Here is a 27,616-nt window from a genome sequence, read left to right on the forward strand (position 1 = left end):
AGAAAACTGGTGCCTTATGCTGTCTTTCAGAAATGTAGGCTCAAAATTAACATTGGGCTTTTGAGGGAGTTGGCTGGCGTGCTTGACGCTGTAAAATCTGAAGAGGGGTTGAAAAAACCTTAAAACCAAAACTGATATTTCAAAAACTAAGATTTTAAATAGCCAAATACAGGGTGAGCAGTGCAAAGACTTGTGACTTCATTTAAGTTTGAATGATGGCTGTAGGTCAAACTATGAAGAAGCAGTTCAAAGTAGCCTGGGATTGAAGAGGATTTCAGGATTTTTCCAATTACTTCCATTGTAAATCTTTTTCTGAGTGTGCTCTTTTGGAGCTGAACATACTGAAGCAGTGACAACAAAATTAGAACATTTCCCCAGAAGAATGAATTGGCAAGATATTACAGAAAAAACTTGATGATTTCCAAAAGTATAACAGATAGAAATGCCATAACCAAGGCGAGCTGAATGTTTTGATAGTGTACAGTTTCTGTAGCTTAAAATTTGTCTGAGAAAGGTGTCAAAAAACATACGGGAGACAGAATTATAATAAATTCCAGAATAACAGTGTAAATGCCGACTCAGCATTCACAACCAATAAAAATGATTCGATGCCTGCAATAAAGACATAGAATGTCGTTGTGACTGTGCCTTGGGGACAGAGACATGTTCTTTACACATATTACTCACCATCTAGCAGAATATCAGAAAAAAGTTGAATTCTGCCAATATCATTTGCACCCTGTTAATGGCAGGATGTGCTTCACACATTTGTTTCCTTCATACTAAACCAATTTTATCTTCCAAGTCTACAATATCTCCTGTTTTAGCCCTGGTATGATTAAAGTTATATAAAGTTGTTCAATCAATGTATATTTATATGACCAATGGCTCAAATGACATGTAATGTGAAAGAGGAACTGTTGAGTTGGATGATAATTCTCTCATTATGAGCAACCTGTCAGCTCTCGAGGGTTTTGGCCTCTCAGCTCGTCATTTTGGTTTTACAACCCATAACCTTATTTTTTTGTTCTAGGGTCGATCCCCAGCTTCTCCTGTCCACATTTCAAAGTGTCCTTGAGCAAGACTGAACTCAGGACCTTGCATGGTAACTTGCTATGCTTTACACCGCACCACCACAATGAAGGTTTCAACAGACACTTTAATCTGCAACAAGGTCGTTAAATTAACATTTTCCAAGAATAGCAGTTGAAACCAAAGGCTCATTTGTATCATCAGTTAACCGAAATATGGAAGCTCACCGTGTTATTTTCGAAGGACTTATACTCTCGTCAACCTGTAGACTTCCCTCAACCATAAAATACACCCAACCCTTGAAAACACCTGTGACATAATGAACTAATGTTAAAAGAAATTCATTTGTGTGAATTTTTAATCATCAACAGTGCACTGCTTTCAGCAAGTCACCACCTTAAAGGTAAAACATTTACTAAATCTGAAGTCCCACCACCAGTGATTTCCAAACAGTGCATTAAAATGTTTAAACATTTAGCATCTGGAGTTGAAAGTAAATAAATAAGATAAAAGCATGTGTGCAAATTCAAACTTAGGCATCAATTCACTGGAAATCAGTTTTGCTGAGTTCTGCTCAATGGGTGGACATGAAACAGCAATACTTATTTCATGACAAGGTAAATAAATCAAATAAAATGTGAAGCTGTCATCAGATAATTACTGCTCCAAAACAAACTGTGGAAGGACCTGAAAAGACATGTTAGTTATGTTGTGCTTCTCAGTAGAAAAGTTCTGTGTGTGTGGATGTTGTCTGTTAGTAGAAAAAGGTGCCGAAGTCGCCCATGATGTTGCGTCTGAATTGGTTTCCCTGAAGGGAGACGAAGATCTGGCGGTCCACCATATCCTGGACAGCTCGGCTGCAGGACCATTCCTTGTTTCTACTCAGCTGACGACTTAAGTGCAACTTCCTGCTTGAAGTGAAGTCTACGCCACGGTCTGTGCTGTTGTTGTTCTCTACAGATTCTGGCTGAACATCTGCTGAGTTGCTGCTGCTGGTCGGTGCAGTGGGGTCTTCTAAAAACGAAATGTCTGATCAACATTAATTGCAACATAGAAACCTACCTCGTGCTCCGGATTCTAATCCATGTCTTTATTTTTTACGTTATATTCTGACTAGGGCTGTCATGACATCAGATTTTCATTACATAATTATTGCGGCCAAAAGATTTACAGCATCAATATCAATATCTATATGGGTAGAGTGTCTTGCTCTAGTTTGTCATCTCCTCTGACAGTAGCTACACAAAGTGGGAACAGCTATCTAATTACTGTGCCTTCTTTTTCTTTTTTGCGTTTTATGGCAGATGGCAACCTGCATTAAGATGCATTAGTGCTACCTACTATGACAAAGCGAGAATGGAAAGACATGGAAATGATTTAAGAGGTGCTGGATTATTTACATGATATCATCATCTGGGTATTATCAATATCATAATTAATTTTTATTGTCGTCATCATCAGTATATCCTGATGCCCCTAAATCTGACTGAGTGCGCTACCTACCTTCACATCTGTCCAGAGGAACTCCGTGTTGTTCCCCGTTGTTTGGTTTCACTACAATCACCCCGTAGCCTTCATTATTGTGGATCACATTGTTCTCCATGGTGATGGACGGCATCACATCCAGCTCATCAGCAAAGTCCTGCACATATACACCAAACAAAAACAATATTCACATTTAATAACCAAATCAGGAGTAGGACAGCACTCCACTGAAATAGTGAATTCATACAGTAAATCAACCATATTAAAAAGTGGGTTTTTCAGCTCTAAAGTTATATTTAGCAAGTGGCACTTTTTTATGCAGGACCAGATAACTGCAAGATGTGACAGAACTGCTGTAATACTATACAGAACCAAATTTGGTTGCCAGAAAGGGAAAACTAGTGGAGATATGAATTTTTGAAAATGACAGATATTAAACAAACATCTAAATGACAACATGTTGTAAATTATCCTTAGTGTTTCTTGGATGTTCAGGACAAATTTCAACCCAGTTCAGTGAAATATGAGCAGTTGGTGAGGCTGAGAGGACACAAGAATCAGAAAGAAGGTTGAAATTCAGCTCTGAGGGCCAGACTTCAAAGATTCATAGTTTAAGAAGTATTTTGGGAACAGCACTTTGCAAGGTTCTCCATGTGTTCTCAATGTGTAAAGGGGTCATTTTGTCTTTTCTCACCTTGATGAGTATCCCATCCTTACAGTGATGGATACCATTACCAATCAGACTGCAAACACTACCAGGGTAAATCTCCACACCAGCCCCCTACAGAAATGACAACATACAGCAACATGACTGACCATATACAGTCACATTTACATTAAAGACAGGAAATAAACTGACCATCAGCTGTTCAATGCATTACCAGTATCATTGTGTCATGTTATGACATATGTTTGAATCTGACAACAGAAGTGTCCCTGCATCCGGTGGTGGACAGGAATAAACTGTAGGCTTGGGTAAATGTAACATGGCCACTTTTCAAGAGAGAAATACGTTTCTCATTGTATGTAGAAATAGTGGACTGAGTCAAAAGTCAGTAAGAGGTAGCATGTAAATGAATCTGGAGGCGAAATACCACAGTGAGTCTGCATTGCTATTTTGCTTGATTCCAAGGGCGGAATCTACATGTCGATTGGACAACAGGCCTCAAGTTGAGGCCTCTTGCTCACTCACCTCAAGCGACAAGCTGTTGACTATATTTTTTCATTCTTTAATCAACAAATACAAAACAAGTCAATTAGACAGTCATTAATACACAAAAGGACTAGTTCAGAACAGAGCAAATACATTAAACAAGGAGCACAAATTAAACGTTTTTGCAGCTTTCTTATTTTTAAGTGAGAAACAGTTTCAGTGTACTGCTTGGTTTCCTTTTCAAAAACTATAAACAGGAGGTTTAGAGTGGCTAAATATGGTTTTGTGTATATTATACAATCCTAAAGTTATCAACAAACTGATTGTATATAATTATTTATGTTTATTACTATTATTGTTGTTGAAACCAAACAGCAAATTTTTCCAACAGGGAGAAAATTCAGATTCTGTATTATCAACAATATACCAGGATACATCTCTACAGAATTTGCTTGCCAACTCCAAAGACACAGTTGATAAACGCCAGGTCTTTCTCAACCCGAAACCCTGGATGACAAGTGAAGTCCAGTCTCTTCTCATAACGTGCACAACACTGCATTCAGGTTAGGGCTGGGCAAAACGATTATTTTTGTAATCGATTAATCTAGCAAATATTTTTTCGATGCATCGATTAATCTAACGATTAATTTTCCAATTCGATTCGATTCGCGATTATTTCCCCATAATTTCACCTATATAGCAATTTACATATGCTAATTTATGTATCTCAATGAAAAAACATAAATTTCTTCATTCCAATACATTTTTATTGCTCTTAATTACCAAATTCCAAAATAAAATTCAAGCAATGAATAGCAAGCGGCCTCATGTCTTTCAGCACTTTGAGGTGCTGGTGCATAGCCATTGTGCTTTTATGATAGGCCATTTCCATTTTACAAAGCTGACAAACAACAGAGGTGCTCCCTTTTACTGTACCTTTTACCTTCTACCTTTTAACTTCGAAATATGTGTTCTTTTTTTGCTGAGTTCAGCGTCAGCTGACTCAGTAGCCCCATTCACACTGCCATTTGCATGCGGGGATCCTGCGCCAATTCTCGGCATCCGCCTCTGTGTGAAAGTTTCAGATGCGGCGAGGGGTGAAATTTCCCTCCGCCTCTGATGCTCCTCCGGAGGTATCAGAGGCGCATTAATGGCGAACCGAACCAGTGTGAACGGATAAGCCGGCGGCACGGAGTGAGGGCGTGTCGGTCTGATGGTGTTCACTGTGTGATAACTAAACAGGTCCAATAATACCGCAGTTATTCATGGATAAGTGTCTGTCAGCCTGTCGGTCCGACCGACTCTTCGTCACATTTCTGGCCGAAAAACAGCATCTGTCCCCGGCAAAAAACTTTAACTCACCAAGTGTTTGTCACGGTGAAAAAAATCACCGGGACGGTCAGCCCTCCACCGAGACTTCAGTGAACTTTCCCCCAGGAAACAGCCTCCCTCCCCGCGAGTGACAGAGTCAGACAGCGTCCAGTTTACTGATGGTGATTATTTAATTATGTAATTTAGAGAAAAACGTAACTTTGTCACTTTCCAGGATGTTTGGTGGGTCAGGATCTCAATCACAACACATTATAACAGCATCCATATGATTATAAACAGTCAGCAGGTAGGCCTACATGTTTAGATTAACAGGAGGACACCGGGGGAAAAACGTTGAAAAAAACACACGTCATCACCATGACCGTCACATCTCTTTTGGAGCCGCGGCGCCAGCTTTCTGTGTGAATTACACTCTGGTTCGTCTTTTACGCCGGAGCTGCTCGGCTCTGTGTAAACAACCAACGGCGGAGAATTGGCGAACCACCGCTGTGGCGATAATGCGGCGTCTGTGTGAAAAGGGCTACTGGCGTTGCTGCTGCTGCTACTCGCTGCCGCCATTTTTTGTTTTGGTCGGTTGACGCGTCGATGTACAGTTTTTGCGTCGACGTATTTTTTGCGTTGACGTAATCGATGGCGTCGACGCGTCGCCCCAGCCCTAATTCAGGTCAGGTGACAGGGCACTATATAGCATTGCAAGAACCAACCTATGGAGAGGAATAGAAATGCCAAAGAGGCATATAAGCCTAAAGCTCATAAAGATCTCAAGGAGATTTGGCTTTGTTAAAAAGTGTAGCCTTAAACTTTTGGCTGTAATGTTTGAGTGAAATTATCTTTTCACATTGACGACCGCGGATGTCAGAGGGTAAGGTAAAGGCAAATTTATTCAAACAGAATAAATATTTGGTCCACAAAGATCACATAGCAATCATGTAGGCTCATGATAATAATATAAACAGCATCAACAACTGAGCCACTCGGTGTGAGCATTGCGTACTCAGCAGGATGTTGTATTCCCCACCCACTACATGTGCTGGCGCATGGATGCATGACTTCATCGGCAATTGCCGACTGATGGACTAATGGTGGCTGGTTGTAAATTTTAATGTATCGCCCAACCCTATACTGTATGTCAGTGCCGTCCGCCGGCTGCTCAGCAGCAGACAGGAGAGCTTTTCAGGGGGTCATCTACACCCCACAGAAAATCATCAGCTGCCCACTGCCGTCGCTGGACGACATCTTCATCTCTCGCTGCCTCAGCAGAGCCAATCACAATCTCATGGACCCCTTACATCCTGGCACTCACCTGTTTGTCCTGTTGCCCTCTTGCAGGTGCCACATGACCATCAAAGCACAGATCAGACTCAAAAACATTTTTTTCCCCTCGACCATACACACTATAAACAACTACCTTCAAAGTATTGCTACTATTCTGATGTAAAAATACATATATTTAATGCATATTACTTTGTATAGTCCTTATTCCTTATAGTGCTACACATAATCAGTATAATCAAGCAATCACCTTGGAGCCGTACAGGTCACACATTTTCATGGTGAGATGGGCAGATGTTCGAACAATAACTCCGGTGGTCTCACACTGCAGCACACAGTTCTCCATGTTCAGAGTCCCCTGACGCACACCTGACAGAAACCAAACAGGAAAACACACAACAGGAGAGAGTAAAAATATTAACAGACTGGTTAAATTACATTCTACTTTGGGCTGAAACATCTGCACAAAATGGTATAGGAGGAATAATAATAATAATAATAATAATAATAATCATCATCATCAAAGTCATCAAAGTGACGGAGGCTTGTCTAATTCTGCCTACAAACAGGATTCATGTACACTCACACAGAATGCCCTCGATTGCATCGTGTTGGATGAACTTGATGTTGGACAGCGTGACATCAGCTCCTGTAGACTCCACAAATGAGCCACCCTTGTTTTTCTTCTCAATCACTACCTCATCAGGAAGCCCAAAGCCTGGCACACAGACAACACAAGGACCAAGTTGGCAGAAACAAAGAACACTGTCATCACAGCCGCTCTACAATTCAAGTAAATAGGTGTGTGTGTGTGTTTTGTTAGACTGCACGACACGAATGTCATGTTCAACCCTCCCAAGGTGGTCTGAATTTAACCCCTCCTCCCACAGGGGTTCAATTAACAGTAAAACTGAACTAAAAACAATCCGAGTAAAGCCAGTTTATAAACAAAAATGCACATAAACAATTAATGTAAACAACTAAAGACATCTAAAAATACTAGTATGATCATATCAGAAAGAGTTAAAATACTCTAGATAAATGGCAGTGACCCATCCACATCTGAGCAACAAGGTCCAACACCACTAAAACACACATTGTGTCAAAGTGCAAGTGTGTTTATCAGTCTATACACAAAGTAAACTGACCATCTGCAACTGTTGGTTTTGTGTTGTGTTGTTTTCACATACAGACATTCCAAAACACATTCACTGAAAGTAGTCAGAGGACATCGTGAAGAAGAAGAATCTGTCATATCACATACAATGTACAAAGAAGTGTAATGGGTTCAATGCATTTAACCCATCCAGAGGGTGCAATGGGCAGCCAATGTACAGCGCACAGAGACCAACTCTAGATCCAAGCCAGTGCCTTGGTAAAGGGCACTGAGAACATGCTAAATTAACACAGAAAGGACATGCCCCAGCCAAGATTCGAACCCAAGACCTGCTGCGAGGCAACAATGGTAAACACTGCGCCACTGTGTTAACATAATTGTATAAGCTCTTTTATGACCTATCATTCCCACGCTATCTGTAGGTCTGCCTGACCTCATTCACAAATATAGTAGTAGTGTTCGGCCAATTATCGAACCTGGCCTAAATGTCCCCACTATCTGATTGGCTACATGTCATTAGTAATAGCCTATCAACACCAAGCTGGTGAGGATTATCAATCATCACAGTCATTGTGTATCTAAGTGGTATATGGAGGCAACTGGACTTTCTTCAAGACCTTTCAGCTCTTCTCCAAGAGCCTTCTTCGGTTCTAACTGACTTGACATGTCCACTTACATCTGAAGATGAGAGGACACTACTTTGAGGACAGCATTGTACACAACCATTGGCCAGAGAAGACCTATGGTTTGAATATGATGATGTGATTTTCCTTTCGTTGAAAGAGGGAGAAAGTTAAGGAGGGAAAGAGTGAAAGATAAAGGAAAACCCAGGAAAAATACTGCTCTTCATCTGTTGTATGTATTCTCTTCATGTCTGTGACATATTCTACAGATACAGACATAAAATCTGAAGTGAAACACTGGTATGATGTTGATATGACTGTTTACTCTGAATCTTAGATGTGCTGCTGTAGCCTCACTTGACATGCGTGAGATGATGCCGGCAGTGTGTCTTCCCCAACCTGTTAACATGGATGCTGAAATGAAAAGCAGGGCGTTCTGCCATGCACACGTGCTGCTCATGTCTGTTATAATGCAGTCTGTTATAATGCAGTTGGGGTACTCAAACTCTAAACCTAAAAACTCAAATGATGGCCGGGTAGGCCAATGACTCAAGTGACCTTAACAACAATGAAACTCAGACCTTTTTGTATCTATGCAATGAGTATCGACCCTTTCCACACACAAAAGTTTCAGGGGAAATTAAAATAATCCTTTTAGGGAAAATCTACTCTCGAAATAACCCAAAAAGTGTGTTTTTCAGCTTCGAAGCTCTGGTTAGCAAGATGTGTGGCACGAAGCTTTTTATGCAGGACCAAATAACTCATAATAAGATGTGACAGAACTACATATATACTAAACACAGGGTTTTTCCTGCATATTAATTTTGGAGGTGGCTGCCACCGCTGATCGCCAGGCCGTCAACCGTTAAAATAGTCAATGTCAGCAAAAACTAACACAATAAAATCATTCCACATCTTCATCCAATGGCCTTGTTTGCTCACCACAGCCTTGTCGCCTTCCACTATTGTGTTGTTGTAGTTACTGTCTCTGGGAACTATTGAAAAAAATCACTGAGAGTCATGACATGTACCGTCACGCCTCTTTTGGTTCTGCAGCATCAGCGTGCTGAATGAATTGACACTGATGCGGCTTTATGCCAGCGCTGCTTGGTTCAGTGTGAACAAACAAAGGCGGAGAAATGGCAAGCTTACGCTGCGCCGATAATGCAGAGTCTCTTTGTGAGAAGGGCTAGTGTGACTTGTGGCGTGTAACCAATCAGATAGTGGTGTGGGCGAGACATACAAGACTACAGAGTGGTTACTTCCAACAGAGAGAGGTGGCTGCATCAGAAGAAGGGAATTTTTAAATTAATTTAGCCCCAACTACAGCAACTTGCATGACAGATTGAGAGGATCAAGAATTCTCAAGTTATAATCAAGCTTGAACTGATAAACTGTTATTTTATTGAAAATCATTTTCTCTTGACCTGTTTTTTAAAGTTTGTATTCAACATTATACCCTTCTATCTAAATGAAATACTGAAATGAATGTATATGAAACGCATAAAAAGTAATTTATTATTTTGGCCAGTAAAAAATATGCTTGGCTAGTGGTATTCATCTAGCAGTCAACCCAGCTAGTGAGTAAAACAGGTCATTTCAGAGACTGGCTTGATAATGACTGAGAAGAGCATTATAACACTGTCATCAGCTTATTTATCAAATGGGGATTGATATATTTACTACTAGGTACTGACTCATTCGTGACAACCATCTGCCAGTTTTGCAGATCATCCATCTTACATCTTTGTGGAAATAAAATGAAAGCTTTTTACCCTCTATACTGATGGAGTCTGGTAGGAAGATGGAGCTGCTGACATTGTAGATCCCTGGAAGAACAATGACCACATCACCCTGATGGCATGAATCCACCGCAGCGACTGGGTCTGTATGGAACTAAAAACACAGTTTAGGAGAGTCAGACAGCTTGAACTCACCCACTGTTTGTAAGTGCGTTACAGGTTGTAGCTGAGACTGAGCGCTCCAGTAGTCAGTGTTCACCCTCCTTTTCAACCAAGGCGCTTCAGGTGCTGGTTCGAGGCCACTGCACTGGAACCAGTTCTTTGCGTTTCAACAGCCAAAGAACTGGCTCCCAGCCAGGGAAACTGGTTCCAGAAGGGCACCAACACTTTGCTAGTCTAGAACAGAGATTAGCTAAACTAACTACACTAAAACCGCTTATGACTGCCATTTTTAAAAACCAGAGGTAGTGTAGCGTTTTGCCGACTTATCCATGGGAGAATAAAAAAAATATTTAAATTATTTTTACTAATCAACGTTAGTATGAGGATCAGTCATGTTTGGATACCAATGTTGGCATGCAAAGCCAGGAGCAACACTTGTAAAGAGTCGATGTAGTCCGGCATAGTTGTTTCTAGCAATGCTGGGAAATTGGAAATGCATTACAGTGACAGAATGATGCAACTCTAGGGTGGCTCTCATGCCCAAGGAATAGCAAATCAGTTCTTAAAGCAACACTAGGTAGTTTTTCAACCTTAAAATAATGTTTCTTAACTCAGTTAAGTGGTAGAAAAACGGTTAATAGGATGAATGGTGACGTCTCTGCAGCCTGAGGGGGGTCGTGCCGGCAGCAACCGCACTGTGTAACTTCTCAGAGCGGGTAGGAAACCTATCTGAAGTAAAGGCGTCTAATGCGACCTACTTTACGGCATACGTCACACGTTTATTCATCAGTGGATTTAGCCAGCAGCTACTTGGATTTTTCGTAAACCAATGCCATGGCTGAGCCAGTGAAAAAAGCCAAGAGGGAATTGTCTGAGGAGGCGAAGAAGAGAAACGAGAAAGTGATAGAACAGAGCCCAGACATGGATAAATATTGGACTAGCTTACACTCGGTGGCAGGAGCTGAGTAAGAAATGGATTTCAAGACTGATCGCGACCTAGCCTTGATGTTACTGTATTTGTAAGTCACAAGCAACCTTTACTTTGAGTTGATTTGTTGTTATGTGGTGTTCATTGGGGCACTATTTGTCCACAGTTTATAACCATAATAAATCCGGGAGATAATCTAATGCTGTCCGTTTCGATAGCTTGCACGGTTTCATGTAGTGACTGTAAACAATGACTTACTTATTAAAACACTATGAACGTCTTGTCTTGAAAAGTTGCAGATTCCTTAGTTCATGCAGATAATCAACGTAATTGTTGAACAGTGTGGTCGGGAGGTAACGTTAGAATGCTACTTACTGTTGTCGTACCGAGTTGGTTGTAGTTATTACACCGAACACAACGTCAATTTGCGATTGTATTTAGTAACTCCCGAAAACATAGTTATACTTTCAGACGTTACTAAACATATTCACGCCCAAGCATCGTGTTTTAGAAGTAACTTAGGCGGTGCAATCACTATAACCAACTCAGTATGAGAATAATTCTAGCATGCTAATGTGCTGTGCAGCCTATATGCTAACAAACTACCAGCTGCTATCTCTGAATCTAGCTTGTTGATGGCACTCGAGTGAGGTTTTTTCAGACGATTTCGTGAGTCGGCGGCTCCGTCAACAAATTCATGTGTATTCATTTTCCCCAGGGATGCTCGTACAGCGATAGTACTTACGACACTGGTAACAGATTATTGCGCTTCTCAACCAGCTGGGGGTAGTAATGAGTCCAAACTACCTATTGTTGCTTTAAAAAGTTTACCGTTGAATCAACTTCAAACCAGCACTAGCACCTGCTCAGAACCAGCACTTGGTTGGCTGTGGTCAAGAAGGGGTAACAATGGTTTTAGATGACATTGTTTCCTTCCCTCTGGCTCCACCCTCAGGACAAACTATCAAAAGAATCATTCCATACCAACTCATCTAGGCCTTCCCAGTTAATGTCATGTTTATTCCAGAAAAAAAGTTCAAACTTCTTTTAAATTCATGGGACCAAGCAGTAGTACTAGTACAGCTGTACGAAAATACTGTTTTAGTTTTAGTCTGTGTACTCCAAGTTAAAATTTGTACTAAACATCCATAAAACCTTAATGATACTTTGCAACTTGTCTTCATCTAAATTGTTGTTCCAGAGTGTTTACAGTAAAATAATTATATGCCAATAAATCATGTTCACCCAAACAAACCTTTCATTGTCAAAAATGTAGATATCCACTAGTTTTCATTTTCTTGTAGCCATATTTTGATTTTGTGTTGTTTCAAAAAAGTTTGATCACATCTAGAAGTGATTTGGTCCTGTATAAAGTGAGTGCCACAGATCTTGCTAAATATAGTTTTGGAACTGGAATCCCACTTTTTAAAGATATTCTGACTGTATACTATTTTCCCAAGAAGGATTATTCTAATTTCCCTGAAAGGTCATATTATGCACATTTTCAGGTTCATACTTTTATTTAGGGGTCCTAGTAAAATAGGTTAACATACTTTAATTTTATACTTTTATTTCATATATTATTATTTAATAAAAACATTATTTTTCTCATATGGTGCATTGCTGCATAACCCCTTTTCACACTGTGTCATGAACGTTCTGTTTTAGCTACGGAGTGAGACATTTTGCCCCTGTTCAATATTTGGTGAGAGCTGTACATGCACATTACTTAACGGGCAGGATGTGGCCAATCAGAGGAAGAGTAGGGCGGGTCATGCTGAGCAAAGTAATGTGATACAAAATAATGCTGCTACAGCTGGTAACCATGGCTGCGGTACAGCTGTACATGTTCGAGGCTGGTTCTGATACCGAACCACCTTCGCAACCAAGACTGAAGCAGGACATTTCAAAGTGGTAAATTATTATTTTGTAACTTTTATTTGACTGAAGTATAACGTTTTAACTTTGCAATGGGCGACTGGACGAATATATTGTCTATCAGTGATAGGCTCAACCCATCGCTGATTGGTTTGTTGGAGCCAATATTTTGGTCTATTTTTGACATTTTATTTTGTGTGGATTTTGTGTATAATGTTCATGAACTGCAGCTGATGTACTCTGCTCCTGCTTATGTTTATGGTTTTAACTGGTGAAACTGAGAAACCTAGTTAAACATGAGAAGCTGTCATCTAAATGTTTTGTACATTGATTATTCCCAATAAAAATCAGAAGGAGACATAAGAAGGTGGGGTTCTTTCAGAGATTTTTGAGTGTTGGTGCTTAATGAATTTAGGTGTTTTCCCGAACAGGGACCAGATCAAAATGGACCTGCGTACTGCAGTCCCGCCCTGTTATTATTAACTGTGTGTAAGGCACTGACCTGAATCCTAGTATCTTCAGAGGAGCACAAAGGTAGCAGTCTGTCACTGAGGAGAGACTGGAGCTGGATGTTGGTGCAGGAAACTGTGACCACGTGGACTACCTTCATGCCTGATTCCCTTATCCCCCGGCTTTGCACGCACTGCTGTCTGTTATTTCCTTTGCAGCCTAGTACATACCTGAAGAGGAGGTGACGGGGATAAGGGTGATGAAGATATTTACAGAAGGTGGGTGCACGGCATTTGGAGACGGAGAATCTCAATACATCTCCTACCTCAACAGGGGGTTCTCGATGATGTGCAGCTTGCGTTTCAACATCTCCAGCTGGTCGTAGAGCTTCAGGCCCTCCACCATGGACACGTTATCCAGCTCTGAGTCCGAGTCAGTGCTGAGGCTGCTGCGCACCAATGAGAACTGCTTAAAGCACTGGGAGCAGTTTTCCAGTAAAGACTGATACTCTGTCACCAGGCCTGCTGGGACTCTGCCCTCTAAGATGTCATAGTAGCTGAAGTAAGAAATATTTTCAATTAGGATTCATGGGGATGAACCAACACTAACGAATATGACATGACATCAGCCTGAAACAAGGTTTACTCACAGCCTGAGACGAGGCTCCACACAACGAACAAAGTAGTCAAAATCATCATCTTCATCTTCCTCATCCCACAGTCTCCAGATGTGTTTATAGAAAAACCTACAGATACAAGAGAAAAGGGAAAAATAAATCTTTAGTGAGCAGTAACCTTTATGAAACCGTTTAAAAATATGGAGAAACAACATGCGTGCTTTAAGCACAGAATCAATTCATGAGAGTTCCACCTGAGGTGCTCAAGAGCAAGGGCAGTCTGATCAAAGTCCCCAGACTCGTCATAGACCACCTGGAGCTCCTGCAGGGGGACTTTGTGTTGAGTGGCATCCAGCAGAGACTTCATAGCATCCTCATTGAGTTCACAGCCTCTGGTGTCACACTGCAGGGGCAGCACCAGCTCCACACACGCCTTCAGATTTTTAAAATCCACATCACGCACCTGAAATCATTAGCAGCTGGTGAATAAATTAGGGTCATTTACTTGTCATTTAACTTAACACAGGGTTGCTAAATTAAACGTAAGTTGTAGCCCCTTCATGCTGCATATACATACAGTATATACAAATATTCAAAGCCCCCCTCCAGCATATTTTGGTATGTTTATGCCATTTCATATTTTTCTTTGTCATTTCCTGACAATGTTGATGAGGCACACTATTTGCCAAATATCTTTTTGAAAATAATTTCAATTCGTGGTCAAAATCACTAAATTTAAAGAGCTGCTAATATGAAATAATGACACATGACTATATTAGAATCTGGGAGTCACAAGTCATCCTCCAATAGGGGTTATAAAAGCAGTGTGAACTGTGTGAGTGGTCAAGCAAGAGAAGGACAGATAGCCATGGTGATTGTGTTCAGAAAGGTTAGAAGAGAAGTTGTCTGGTGGCAGTAAGTGTACAGTACAGGTTACAGTTTGACCATGAATAAACTCTGCAGCTCCTCAATACCCAAGAAGAACGCAAAAAGCCAATCATTTAACACACAAATCCCACTTGTGCTCTCTCTGCAGTTCATTTAAACAGCCTATCAAATCCTTAGGTGCTACGGGTGACACGCAAACAGTTTAAGACGTGTGCAGTTCAGTTGCACCATTGCCATGTGACTGACAACAACAGAAGAGTGTGGAGTGAGGTGTTATTATTGATCCCACCACAGTGCAAACCAGTTCTACTTAGCCTGTAAAACTGTTACGTCACACATGGCCTACAAGCCGCAGTCCCGCCAGCAAACAAAACAACCTCTTGAGGTTGTCTGCTGCTCCTCCTTTGTATCACGCATCCTCTGGAGCCACTCTTCGCTGCAGGAGTATCTCTGGGCTCATTAGGTTGAGCAAACAGGATGGCTCTGGCCGCCACTTTTTCGCCACCTGGCCCTTTTGCTCTGCCTACGAGCCCAGAGACACTGGAGCTGCGACAGCCAAAGTGGTTGGCGCAACCACTGGGGAATCTATAGATCACAATCGGCTGCACCAGCTCCACTGCTGGCCAAGTATATTACAAACGAACTGTGAGAAAAACACAAGCACATCCATCACCACCAGAGTGAGAAAATGAGTGCTGCCACAGAGGAAAATGTGAATACAAAAGGACAGGTCAGGTCAGCTCAGCTCTAGGCCAGACAAACTCCAGGGCCTCTGGCGCGATGCCTAACCAAGCCATGAGCTAATTAGCTAAGAGTAGCTAGCTCCAGCCAAGGATAACTAGCAAAGACCAGCAGTTGTTGGTTACTTTGGTGATGTACAGATCTGTTTATAAGCATGCTGTAAAGTGACGCAGACCGTGTCATTCTCTCTGTCATTGTCCATGCTGTGCACAATTAATAAGAATATACATGTTAAAATCTTTCAAAACAATTTAATTTAGTATATTTAGTATATTTTAATCGTCTCGATGGACTTATTTGATACTTTTATGCTCACTAGTGCAATGCAAATTCAAAATGTGCCTATTGGTTGCTTGGCCTCTGGTATTGCAGATTACAGCTTTCTCAAGAACCGCCCATCTAAACTACTTCACAATTTGCATTGATTGCATATGGTTATCCAAAATTTAACATAAAAATTCTAATTAGCTAATGCCTTGTTAGGTATAAACAGTGCCGACATGGCTGTGGGTATAAAGTAGTCTAGGGCTACTGGTAACGATTCAAACCGTGCCGATTTGCTTTTCCATCTTCAGTTTTACCGCGCCATGCCAATGCACCACACCCGCCTCACCTCCAAGCGGGCTGTGGTGAAGTCTTGCAACTGCAGCCAACCGTAAATAAGCCTTGTGCTAAAATCATTTAAGTAAAACACTCTTCCCCTCATCAATCTACACTCAATACACCATAATGACAAAGCAGAAACAGAGTTTTTGAAATGTTTGCCAATTCATTAAAAAGGAAAAACTGAATTATCACATTGATGTAATTATTCAGACCCTTTACTCAGTACTTAGTTGAGGCACTTTTGGCAGCGATAACAGCATCGCGTCTTCTTGAGTATGACAAACTTTTCACACCTGGATTTGGGGATTTTCTGCCATTCTTCACTGCAGATCATCTCAAGCTCTGTCAGACTGGATGGGGACAGCCAGTGGACAGCCATTTTCAGGTCTCTCCAGAGGTGTTTGGTTGACATGACATGATTGGGTTCAAGTCAGAGCTCTGGCTGGGCCACTCAAGGACATTCACAGAGTTGTCCCTAAGCCGCACCTGCATTGTCATGGCTGTGTGCTTAGGGTCATTGTCCTGCTGGAAGGTGAACCATCGGCTTAGTCTGAGGTCCTGAGCGCTCTGGACCAGGGATTCATTAAGGATATCTCTGTACTTTGCTCCGTTCAGCATTCCCTCAACCCTGACTAGCCACCCAGTCCCTGTTGGTGAAAAACACACCCAAAGCATGATGCTGCCACCACCATGGCTCATCGTTGGGATGGTATTGGGCAGCTGATGAGTGGTGCCTGGTTTCCTCCAGATATGATGCTTAGAATAGTGGCCAAACAGTTCAATCTTGGTTCCATCAGACCAGATAATCTTGTTTCTCACAATCCTTGTTTCTCTGTGTCCTTTAGGATCTTTTTGCAAAAAAGTTGGCTTTCACTTGTCTTTCACTGAGAGGCTTCTACCAGGCCACTCTACCATAAAGCCCATATTGGTGGATTGTTGCAGTGAATCCAAAACTTGAATCCATCCACTGTGCTGTCAGACTGATGTCAGTTGTGAAACTAACATTATCAACGTTTTCCAAACATTTCGAATTGAACTTGCACACTTGTGACATTTTTCCATCACATCTGCTGGCCTGGCTCTACTCGGTTTGACTCGGTGCGGCCAGGCTTTGGCATTTCCACCACAACTGGTCTACCTGCTTGAAGGTGTGTATTAAACCAATGACACTCTTGTCCCAGTCAGTACTATTGAAGAATCACCGCTAACAAAGTGGTTCTGCTAAGTCAGTTGCCAACAAGTTTCATTTCATATAATTTCTTCACAATAAAAGCCCCCCCCCCATTATTTAATCATTTAAACGCTATTATTATGAAGCAGCATTACAGGAAACATTGGATTTTCAGCAGCAGTAACTAAACATGACTCCTGAAACAGCTGAAAGCAAACATGATGACACAGTAAAACAAAGCAGATGTTTGAAAGTACAAACGGGACGAGAGAAACTAAAGAGATTCAGTTAGAAGCTACAAAAGTACTGAGAGCTGAACACACTGACTTTAAAAAAACGTCTTTCTCTCAGGTTTCCTGCACAGACATGAGTTGAGTATAGATTTCAGCAGGAGAGGGTGCTTGTTATAGGTTTGCTGCAGTTGCGAGTCGCTGCCCTCTTGGAGGCAGGGGGCGCCTGGCTTGCCCCTACTCTGGAGCAGGTCCACCGTGGCACAACTCGGCGCAGTAAAACTGGTGATGGAAAAGCAAGCTCGTTTCAGCGCGGCTCGGTTTGACTCGGCAGGGCCAAAAGTGCAAGTGGAAAAACAGACGACAGTCTCGCATAGTCTCAGCATTTATGGGAGCGTTTAAGTAATTAATCGAATCGGATTATACATTTACCCCTCTCAGATATCCGATCCAGTGACTTTTGCCAATATCAGACCGATACCGATATTGATTATCGGGTTGGTGCATCCCTAATATACAGTTGTGTGCCTTTCCAAATCATGTCCAATCACCTGAATTTACCACAGGTCGACTCCAGTCAAGGTGAAGAAACATCTCAAAAATTATCAAGAGAAATGGGAGGCACATGAGCTAAATTTCAAGTGTCATAGAAAGGGACCCAAATACTTATGTCAGTAAGATATTTCAGTTTTTCCTTTTGAATAAATTTGCAAAAATTTCTAAAATTCTTTTCTCACTTTGTCATCATGGTGTATTGCATGAAGATTGATGAGGAGAAAAAATTGCACTGTATATGTCATATGTTTATATATACATGCATATACACTACCTGGTCCAAAAAAAAAAAAGTCACAGTAATATCTCGTTCCCACATCCCAAAGATTCTCTGTCGGGTTAAGGTCTGGACTCTCTGGTGGCCAATCCATTTGTGAAAATTACAGTGCATCCAGAAAGTATTCACAGCGCTTCACTTTTTCCACATTTTGTTATGTTACAGCCTTATTCCTAAATGAATTCAGTTTATTATTTCCCTGAAAATTCTACAAACAATACCCCATGATGACAATGTGAAGGAAGTTTGTTTGAAATCTTTGCAAATTTATTAAAAATGAAAAAATGAAAAAAATCACATGTACATAAGTATTCACAGCCTTTGCCATGACACTTAAAATTGAGCTCAGGTGCATCCTGTTTCCGCTGATCATCCTTGAGATGTTTATTCAACTTGATTGGAGTCCACCTGTGGTAAATTCAGTTTATGGGACATGATTTGGAAAGGCACACACCTGTCTATATAAGGTCCCACAGTTGACAGTGCATGTCAGAGCACAAACCAAGCCATGAAGTCCAAGGAATTGTCTGTAGACCTCCGAGATAGGATTGTATCAAGGCACAGATCTGGGGAAGGGTACAGAAAAAATTCTGCAGCATTGAAGGTCCCAATAAGCACAGTGGCCTCCATCATTTGTAAATGGAAAAAGTTTGGAACCACCAGGACACTTCTAGAGCTGGCCGCCCGGCCAAACTGAGCGATCGGGGGAGAAGGGCCTTAGTCAGGGAGGTGACCAAGAACCCAATGGTCACTCTGACAGAGCTCCAGCATTTCTCTGTGGAGAGAGGAGAACCTTCCAGAAGGACAACCATCTCTGCAGCACTCCACCAATCAGGCCTGTATGGTAGAGTGGCCAGACGGAAGCCACTCCTCAGTAAAAGGCACATGACAGCCCGACTCGAGTTTGCCAAAAGGCACCTGAAGGACTCTCAGACCGTGAGAAACAAAATTCTCTGGTCTGATGAAACAAAGGTTGAACTCTTTGGCCTGAGTGCCAAGCGTCATGTCTGGAGGAAAACAGGCACCGCTCATCACCTGGCCAATACCACCCCTACAGTGAAGCATGGTAGTGGCAGCATCATGCTGTGGGGATGTTTTTCAATGGCAGGAACTGGGAGACTAGTCAGGATCGGGTTAGGCGGTTAGGGTTAGGGAGAAAGATGATTGCGAGAGAAAGATGATTGCAGCAATGTACAGAGACATCTTTGATGAAAACCTGCTCCAGAGAGCTCTGGACCTGGGGCGAAGGTTCATCTTCCAACAGGACAACGACCCTAAGCACACAGCCAAGATAACAGAGTGGCTACGGGACAACTCTGTGAATGTCCTTGAGTGGCCCAGCCAGAGCCCTGGCTTGAACCTGACTGAACATCTCTGGAGAGATCTGAAAATGGCTGACAGAGCTTTAGAGGTCCTGCAAGGAAAAATGGGAGAAACTGCCCAAAAATGGGTGTGTCAAGCTTGTAGCATCATACTCAAAAAGACTTGAGGCTGTAATTGGTGCCAAAGGTGCTTCAACAAAGTATTGAGTAAAGGCTGTGAATACTTATGTACATGTTATAATTTCATTCCTTATTTTTAATAAAGTTGCAAAAATGTAAGACTTTTTTCACTGTCATTATGGGGTATTGTGTGTAGAATTTTGACTTTCCGGATGTACCGTTTGTCTTATGCTTCCTTAATAACCACTACCACTACCTTAATAACCACCTTATAACCACTATTTCACAATTCGAGCCTGATGAATTGGCATTGTTGAATGTCTCTCCTTTCTTTTACATACTCCTCAACTTTCTCCCCACTGGTCCCCTTAACCAGGAGATTGACCAGGTATTAAAAGTCATTAGTAAATTCCTCTTGTTACCACCATGTCAAAAGAGTTGTTTTGCCTTTGGCAGTACATTCTGCTTGTGCATAGGAATATGGACGTTGTACAGTTGAGGTAATGTAGTGCCAAAGAAAAACATAGTGCACACTTATGTGGATATATATATTTTAGGTTGGACTTTTTTTAGGCTAAAATACATCTTGCTCCTAGTAGTTTCAGCAGTACAATGCACTGCTTCTTCTCCACTCTGACAGATGGTCATCTACTGCAGGTAATACACCAACAAGCAATAAGTACCTCATACAACCCCACATCAAAATCCCCAAACTCTCACTTTAATCTATTTTCGCACAGTCTGGGATTTTTTGCCAATTGCCCCCTCTGCATTTGGCAGCTGCAACATTGTTGCTTTAAAGGATAACTACCGTTTTTTACAACTGGACCTTTTTTCTAGCAAAATATATGGTCATTTACTCACCCAGATAACTTTGGTGTCATTTGGCGTCGTTCGGACGAAATTAGATCCAGTGTAGCGCTGATATATCGATATAATGCGAGTAACGGGGCATCGACACACAGCCTCTATATAACACATTATCTGCCACGAAACTAGTTCATTTCACCAATATTTTGTTACGATATGCTAGTGCTATTCCCCTCTGAGTGCGGGCTCGTCTATTGTCAACATCCGGGGTCTGTAGGTTGATCTACTACCTCTGACCTGGAAGATGTCGTCTCTGAGCTGCGCGCGCACCCGCGACAGCCCGGCTTGTTTACCTGTAGCTGCTACTGCCAGTTTGACCCCGGATGTTGATAACGGACGAGCCCGGACTCAGAGGGGAATAGCGCTAGCATATCGTAATAAAATATTAGTGAAATTAACTAGTTTCGTGGCAGATAATGCGTTATATAGAGGCTGTGTGTCGATGCCCCGTTACTCGCATTATATGGATATATCGGCGCTACACTGGATCTAATTTCGTCCGAACAACGCCAAATGACACCAAAGTTATCTGGGTGAGTAAATGACCATATATTTTGCTAGAAAAAAGGTCCAGGTTGTAAAAAACGGTAGTGATCCTTTAACCCCGGATTGTGATTGTTTGTAGATTTGCCCATGTTTGCAATTGGTTTTATGCTGCAAGTACTCCTCGTTATGGCAACCCACTCATGGCCAGAATGGGAAACTTCAGTTGACTTTTGAGTTGATAACCACAGTTGTGTGACTGCTTAGTGTGATTTGGTTGTTAGGCTTAGTGAAGATAACGAACTTGCTTTGTCGTACAGGACAGCTGAGAAGATCTTCAGAACCTCGCTCACACCAGTCACAGAACAATGTCACAGATTTTGTACCTGCTGTCCAACTGCCATCATCGCAGATCCCTCCGGCCTCATCTAAAAAGGTACCGGAGCATCTAGGCCACAAATACCAGACTATGCAACAGCTTTCTTCCTCAGACTACTCAACTCCTTGCTGCCTCCTTCCCACCCATAGTGCTGACCCACACACATTATATTCTCTTGCACAACCCTACCATTTATATTGTCCTTTTAAACTGTCTTGGTTACAGCTACATTGTCTTTATCTTACTTCTCTGTTGTAATCTGTATTATCTTAAAATCTATATATCTTTTTTACCTTACAGTTTGTGTGTCTTTCACTGTTATGTTATGCACATATTTGTTCAGTTTAAATCTTGTGTTTTATTTTGCATATTTTATTCCTTGCATGATCAAGGGTCCACCTGTTTAATTGATAAACCATGCTCATGGGAGGTGGCATTTAATAGCAAATGTATATTTGTATGGATGAGTTAACAATAAAGAGTATGATTATTTGCCTTGGAACGCTGTGCAACTCTGATGCCTAACAGATTTAATAAATAGAAAGAAAAAAATTGTTAAGTTTTCACTCGCTTATTGCTTCCATCACTTATCCAACTAGAGATGTCACGATTGTCAACATCCATGATTCAATTTCACTTCACTTTTTAAGGTTACAATTAAGATCAAATTTTGATTTAAACCTTGTTTTCAAGACACCGTTAGACAATCAAGTCTTGATTTGTGAAGACACCCCCACATTCTACTCCCAGTGAGTTAATAATCTCAACTTCCTCCAAATAGTATCTGTACATTTAGCTTAAAAGATGTTACTGCTGAGGAACTTATCTTAAACTCAAACACAAATATTGGTCAACAACCATGTAGGTTAAATTAGGTCTGTGGGCTAACGCAGAAGAACTGGGCAAATACATGTTCCTCCAAATCCCAGTTTTGACTCAGAAGTGAAGTACATTTAAAATATTAATGTATCTATGAAAGTTGGTCTCACCTCCACCAGAACATCAAAGACATCAGTAGACCACTGAGCTAACCAATCACTCGTCTCCAACACCTTTTCCAAGTAATCTGCTGTGAAGGCCTTTACCTCGGAGGGCTTACAGTCTCCTACACACAAATACAAATATACAATGTATAATGACTCAGGAGGATTATTATCATTATAATGCATCCACATATGTAAGAGTGTATGTCCATAGTTACCAAGCATGTAGTCCTGGTACGCCTTGAACCTCTCATAGAACAGCAGGTGGCTGGTCTGGAAGGTGTCAGGAAGACTTGAATTCACACCTGCATGATGCTCACATCTCTGCAGCCGAGTAGCAGACTTTTCAGTGTTAAAGTGGTCTGTGCTACTGCCATCATCATCACCATCACTTTCACTCTCATCTTGGTCCTCCACTTCATTCTGAAACAGTGCTAATTGGGGGAGGGGTAGAAAGGAGTATGATGAAACAGCTGCAGAAAATCTTTGGTTTTTACTCTTTTCCTTCTTCGGTGGGAATAGGCATTGGCTGTTCTAATTTTAAACTTTGTCTAGTTCTAATGTAAGTTCTTCCTAAGTGGAGTTTTAGGCATTACTAATTTAAATAGATTGCACCTCATAAACTTGTACTTTACATAGAGAATGGTAGATATTTACATCCACTAACCACCAGTTGTAAAATCAAAAGCCAACTACATCATTTTTTCCACCATGTTTTACAAGTTGTTTCCTCAGGTCTACCATAAATGTAGAGAAAATACACAAACTGAAAATACAAAACAATTTGTTATATAGTTGATCTGACAAGAGTAGTAGATCGATAGTTGATCATGCTCGTAATATAGCCTAGTTGATCCAAAGAGCCCTGATGCATTGCAGACATTGTGTCGTGCAGCCTTTGACTCCATTTGTTTTATTCAAAAGGGAAATACTGACATGGACATTCACAGAGGTAGCTCATATTTAATTCCAAAGAGACTTTTTGTTTATTTTTATTTATTATTTTGTACTGTATTGGTTGGTTACAGTATTATTTCTGTTTTGAAAGGCAGCAACTGTTAAAAACAAAAGCCAACAAAGACATGTTGCAGGGACATTAATATATAATACAATAAAACTTCTCATTAAAAACACTCATGTGATTTTATACATCCCTAGTGTTGTGAAATAAATTAATGCATTATAATCTTGAAACCATGAAACCAACATTTTTCCTTAGACTATAAGTAAGTATAAGTATCAAAATCTAGAATCGTTGCATCCCTAATTGCAAGACAATCATGTAACGACATCACGATATCTGTCTAACTGAAGAATACAAAATGCCTGTAAAAAGGTGTGCATGATTTCTCTATTCATTCACTGCAATTTGGTGTCAGTTTCACAGAATTTGACACGAACTGAAATAAAACACTGAACAAATTGCATAAACTCTTAGCAGAGTGAATTTTTTTAAAACAGAATTCGCGATAGATACACAGGTATTTACATCCTGCTGTGAGTTTCAAAGTTTCAAATTACTAGTGCAGGCAGATCCCTCTTGAGTTTGTGTGTCGCTTGTTCGCTCACAGCAGGATGTAAATACCGGTGTGTATCTATCCCGAGCTCTCATTGATCTTGTCTGGCGCGGCTTCCGTAGTGCAAACGCCTATGAGGGAGACTCGCCTGCACGCAGGGGCGTTTAGGCTAGAAAAATGTACTAAATGACGTCGTTTCGAGTAAACTCTGGATGTCGCCACTTCAGGACACTTGGATTGCAGTGGACGATCAGTATGGAGGAATATTACAAAGTTTTTGTGTAGTTTTATGGATCTTTCGTCTCGGACACCATTTACGCCCGTTATATGGATTTTTGCTGCAGGAGGGTACCCCCGCGGGTCTCCAGCTGCACTTTGAGGAATAAGAAACCATACCGGACTTCTCATCAGCATGAGGGTGAGTCAATAATGACTGAATTTCGTTCTAGAGTGAGCTATTCCTTTAAGCTTTTCAAAGCATGACAAACTTGTTTTTGTGTATATCTGTACAAATTTCAGTGTTTCCCCCGCCATGCAATTGCAAAACCAAATGAACGAACGTTGGCCCCAGACAGAAAACCAGGCAAAAATATCGGCATTTTTCAATTGTGACGCAACTCCAAATGCCGTCAGCCAACCTATAATTATCGAACCTGAACCTGAAACAGGGGCCAGGATGTATCTCCTCCACTGCTGAGGGGCGGGAAGCTAGCCCTGCCCCGTGCATTGACACAGTACCAAACACCAGAGAGCACTGAAAGTGGGCTTTGACCTGTCTTGGTTTTCAAAGAGGAATTACTCCTCCTGGCTCTAAAAGACAGATATAGGTAAGGTTTGGTGTAAAAACAGTGTGTACAGTGAGATAAAAAAAAAAACCTTACATCAAAAGCCAGCTTTGTTTTGCTGTTGAAGTGTGATTGAATATTACTCCTTATGCTGATTCTAGTCCGTCCGTCCATCCAGCCCCCTATCTGATGTTTTTTTTTTCCTTTGATACAATTTCTGATAGTTAAACTCAGGTTTTTGGCTGATAAAGTACAAATCAAGTGCTGTTCTTATAAATCAAATCAAAATTTGTATCTCCTCCCTATGTAGAAGTCATTTTACTATGTGCACAGATAAAAATATAGAAATGCTCATACACCAACATGCATTGCAATTTCAATTCTGTTCTGAAGGTTTATGAATTAAACTATACTGTTACAAAGCATCAACCTCATAATTAAAGACAGACTGTTATGTTTAACTTGTCTAATACATGTAAAGTGCATAGTCATTCATAGACATTCATTCAGCTCATAGACAGTGAGCAGAACAGCTCAAACCCCTATGACCCCCCATAAAATGATTTGCCTCCCCACACTGTCACAGTACCACACACCGGCAAGCACAGAAAGACAGGCTTTGACCCATCTTGGCGGTCAGAGAGGAATTACTCCCCCTGGCTCGATAAGACAGATATAGGTATGGTTTGGTGTAAAAACAGTACCTACAGTGAAACAAAAAAAAAAAAAAAAAAGGATGTCACTGTAAACACAACTACCAGTGTTTGCAGTATTGATGTCATAAAGTTGCTCTTGAGCAAATTTCATGAACTTTTCCCCTCATGATCTAACAAGCATCTAACATTCTGACCATTATGTGTTTCGCTGTCTTAGACTTTAGGGTGGGAGGGATTGTTGCATTGAACCGTGGTGACAGTTGGCCCTGTGTTTTCAGTGTAATGTGTGAAACCAATGAGTAACAATCACAATGTTGGATTATATCGTTATTTTATAATAACAGTATCACATTATTTCAATAAGTTTAGACCACTTTTACGTATCTTTGTTACCATTATTTAATTGTTTGGTAGGCTTAGTATCGGTCTGTTATTGCTCTTCTTATTGATAAGGTGTATGGAAAAAATAACGTAATCGTAATTGCAGAAGCAGTGTTCGGGGAACGGATTATTTTTGACAGTACCGAGGAAATGCACCCCTGCTCGGAGGTCGCCCCCCGCCAGCGGTCCGGGGGGAGCTGGAAGAAGTGGACCCACCGCCCGGTCTGGTCGGATGGCCCTGTTGCTGCCGCGATAGACAGTGGCTGACGCAGGACGAGGTTTGTGCGTTTCGCCGAACGGTCTTGTCTTTCTACCGGTCCAGAAAACGTGGGACGTTCCCGGAACGTTCAATGGTTTAATGCAGGCTTTAATGCTTTAATGCAGGAAACCAACATTTTAAACACACAGTGCTCTGCAAGCTACATTAGAATTTAGTTAGGCCCACATAACCTGGATTTTCCCCAACAGCGAAAACTAGTGGAAAAAAGCTGTCACAGACCTTGACTTATAGCGGACACATTACGCCCCACGTTAGAAATCCTGTTGTCCTCTTTCATGTCGAGTTCAACGTTAACGTAGGACTCCAAATCAAACACCGCGACTTCGGTCATCTCGGCTCCAGCTTCCCTCGCTCCAGCAGAAGGCTTTTCCCGTGCTTCTTGTTCCATGTAAAACATGTAAAAGTGGGCCTACTACTGACTTCGTCGCCAAATATATTGTTATGGACTAAAAGCCAGTTTGACAAACAAACAGTAGGCAGCCGTTCCAGTATACACCCAGCTACTTTCAAAAACTCCCGGCAAGATGCAGGGACGTTACATTAAAATCGCGGATGTCCCGCCCCTTCTCCTTCTTCTTCTCTCAGTTTAATGGCGGATCGAGAACAACTTTAAGGTGCATACCGCCACCTACTGTACAAAAGTGTATAACATGATGTTCTTTTACCTTATTTTTAAATTCTACCACCAGCCTCGAGTCTCTTAAGAACGTCATTTATGCCTTCTTCGTGACTCTTCACCTCTCTCTCTACAAGGAAAACTCTCCTTGTTTAAGTTGGAGAGTTGCTGATTCTTTGAATCTTGAATCACTGGACCTGGATGACTAAGAATCTTCCCCGACACAATTCTCTGAAGAACTTTGTGTAATGAAGCAGATCTCTGGTCTGCCAAGGAAAACATGCTAATAGTGGAAATATCAGCACTTTGAACACTGATAACTTCCTACATTTGGATTAATGCCTAATTTTCTACTCAGATGCGTTTTTTATTTACACAAAGCAGCATATAGGATCTTGGAAACACAGAGACTAAGTGTGAATGCTTTTGTTTACATTACCCACATATGGTAAGAGTGGTTGATCAATAGCAGACTATATAATAATATAATCTCTACTACTTAAGTGTGGTTCTGATTAAGCACTGCCCTTTGTTTTATTTTTTCACCTTTTTGTAACTTTCCTTTACATGCCAATGTTAAAGAACATGATAATATCAGTATTTTGAACCCATGTAATTGACTAAGAATGCAAAGCACTACACCATAATCTGGTATGTTTATATCTTCACGAGTAGCAAGGAGTAGGAAGGGTTGATTATTCATATTCATTTTCCCCCTCTTTTCTCTGTATTTTATAACAGTGTAAGAGAAGGCTGAGAGGACTGATCCAGGGATCTGTCCATAAAAGTAGCTGGAAGCAACATAAGTAGGGGGGTTTCCTCCACTGAGTTGGGAAATTGGGTTGATTTCTTTCTATGGTTCACTGGGTTCAGTGTATGTTCTAATGTTTAAATGTGTTGATCTTCTCAGACATGTAACCTTTATTGAGGAAATTGTGTGGCATAAAATTTGGAATGTCTCAAAGG

At 41.2% G+C, this 27,616-nt stretch overlaps 1 protein-coding gene across 2 annotated transcripts; it reads right to left on the minus strand.

Annotated features, from left to right (window-relative positions):
• Positions 1–1,141: 1,141 nt before the first annotated feature.
• shcbp1 (SHC SH2-domain binding protein 1) lies at positions 1,142–26,577 on the minus strand. Of its 2 annotated transcripts, none has more exons than XM_084351681.1 (13): positions 26,254–26,577; positions 22,634–22,849; positions 22,422–22,537; positions 14,045–14,253; positions 13,824–13,919; positions 13,500–13,730; positions 13,227–13,404; positions 9,790–9,910; positions 6,861–6,992; positions 6,525–6,643; positions 3,212–3,298; positions 2,536–2,674; positions 1,142–2,043 (listed from the first exon to the last, which is right to left on the minus strand). In XM_084351681.1, the coding sequence occupies exons 1-13, from the start codon at positions 26,429–26,431 to the stop codon at positions 1,787–1,789; spliced, it is 2,079 nt and encodes a 692-aa protein (XP_084207807.1). In that variant the 5' UTR covers positions 26,432–26,577; the 3' UTR covers positions 1,142–1,786. The 2 variants fall into 2 exon arrangements, with proteins under 2 accessions (XP_084207807.1, XP_084207806.1); XM_084351680.1 differs by having other exon boundaries at positions 1,142–2,046.
• Positions 26,578–27,616: the final 1,039 nt, after the last annotated feature.

The sequence above is a fragment of the Pagrus pagrus genome (assembly GCF_965226575.1).
Source record: "Pagrus pagrus genome assembly, chromosome: 1".
Lineage (NCBI taxonomy): Eukaryota > Metazoa > Chordata > Actinopteri > Spariformes > Sparidae > Pagrus > Pagrus pagrus.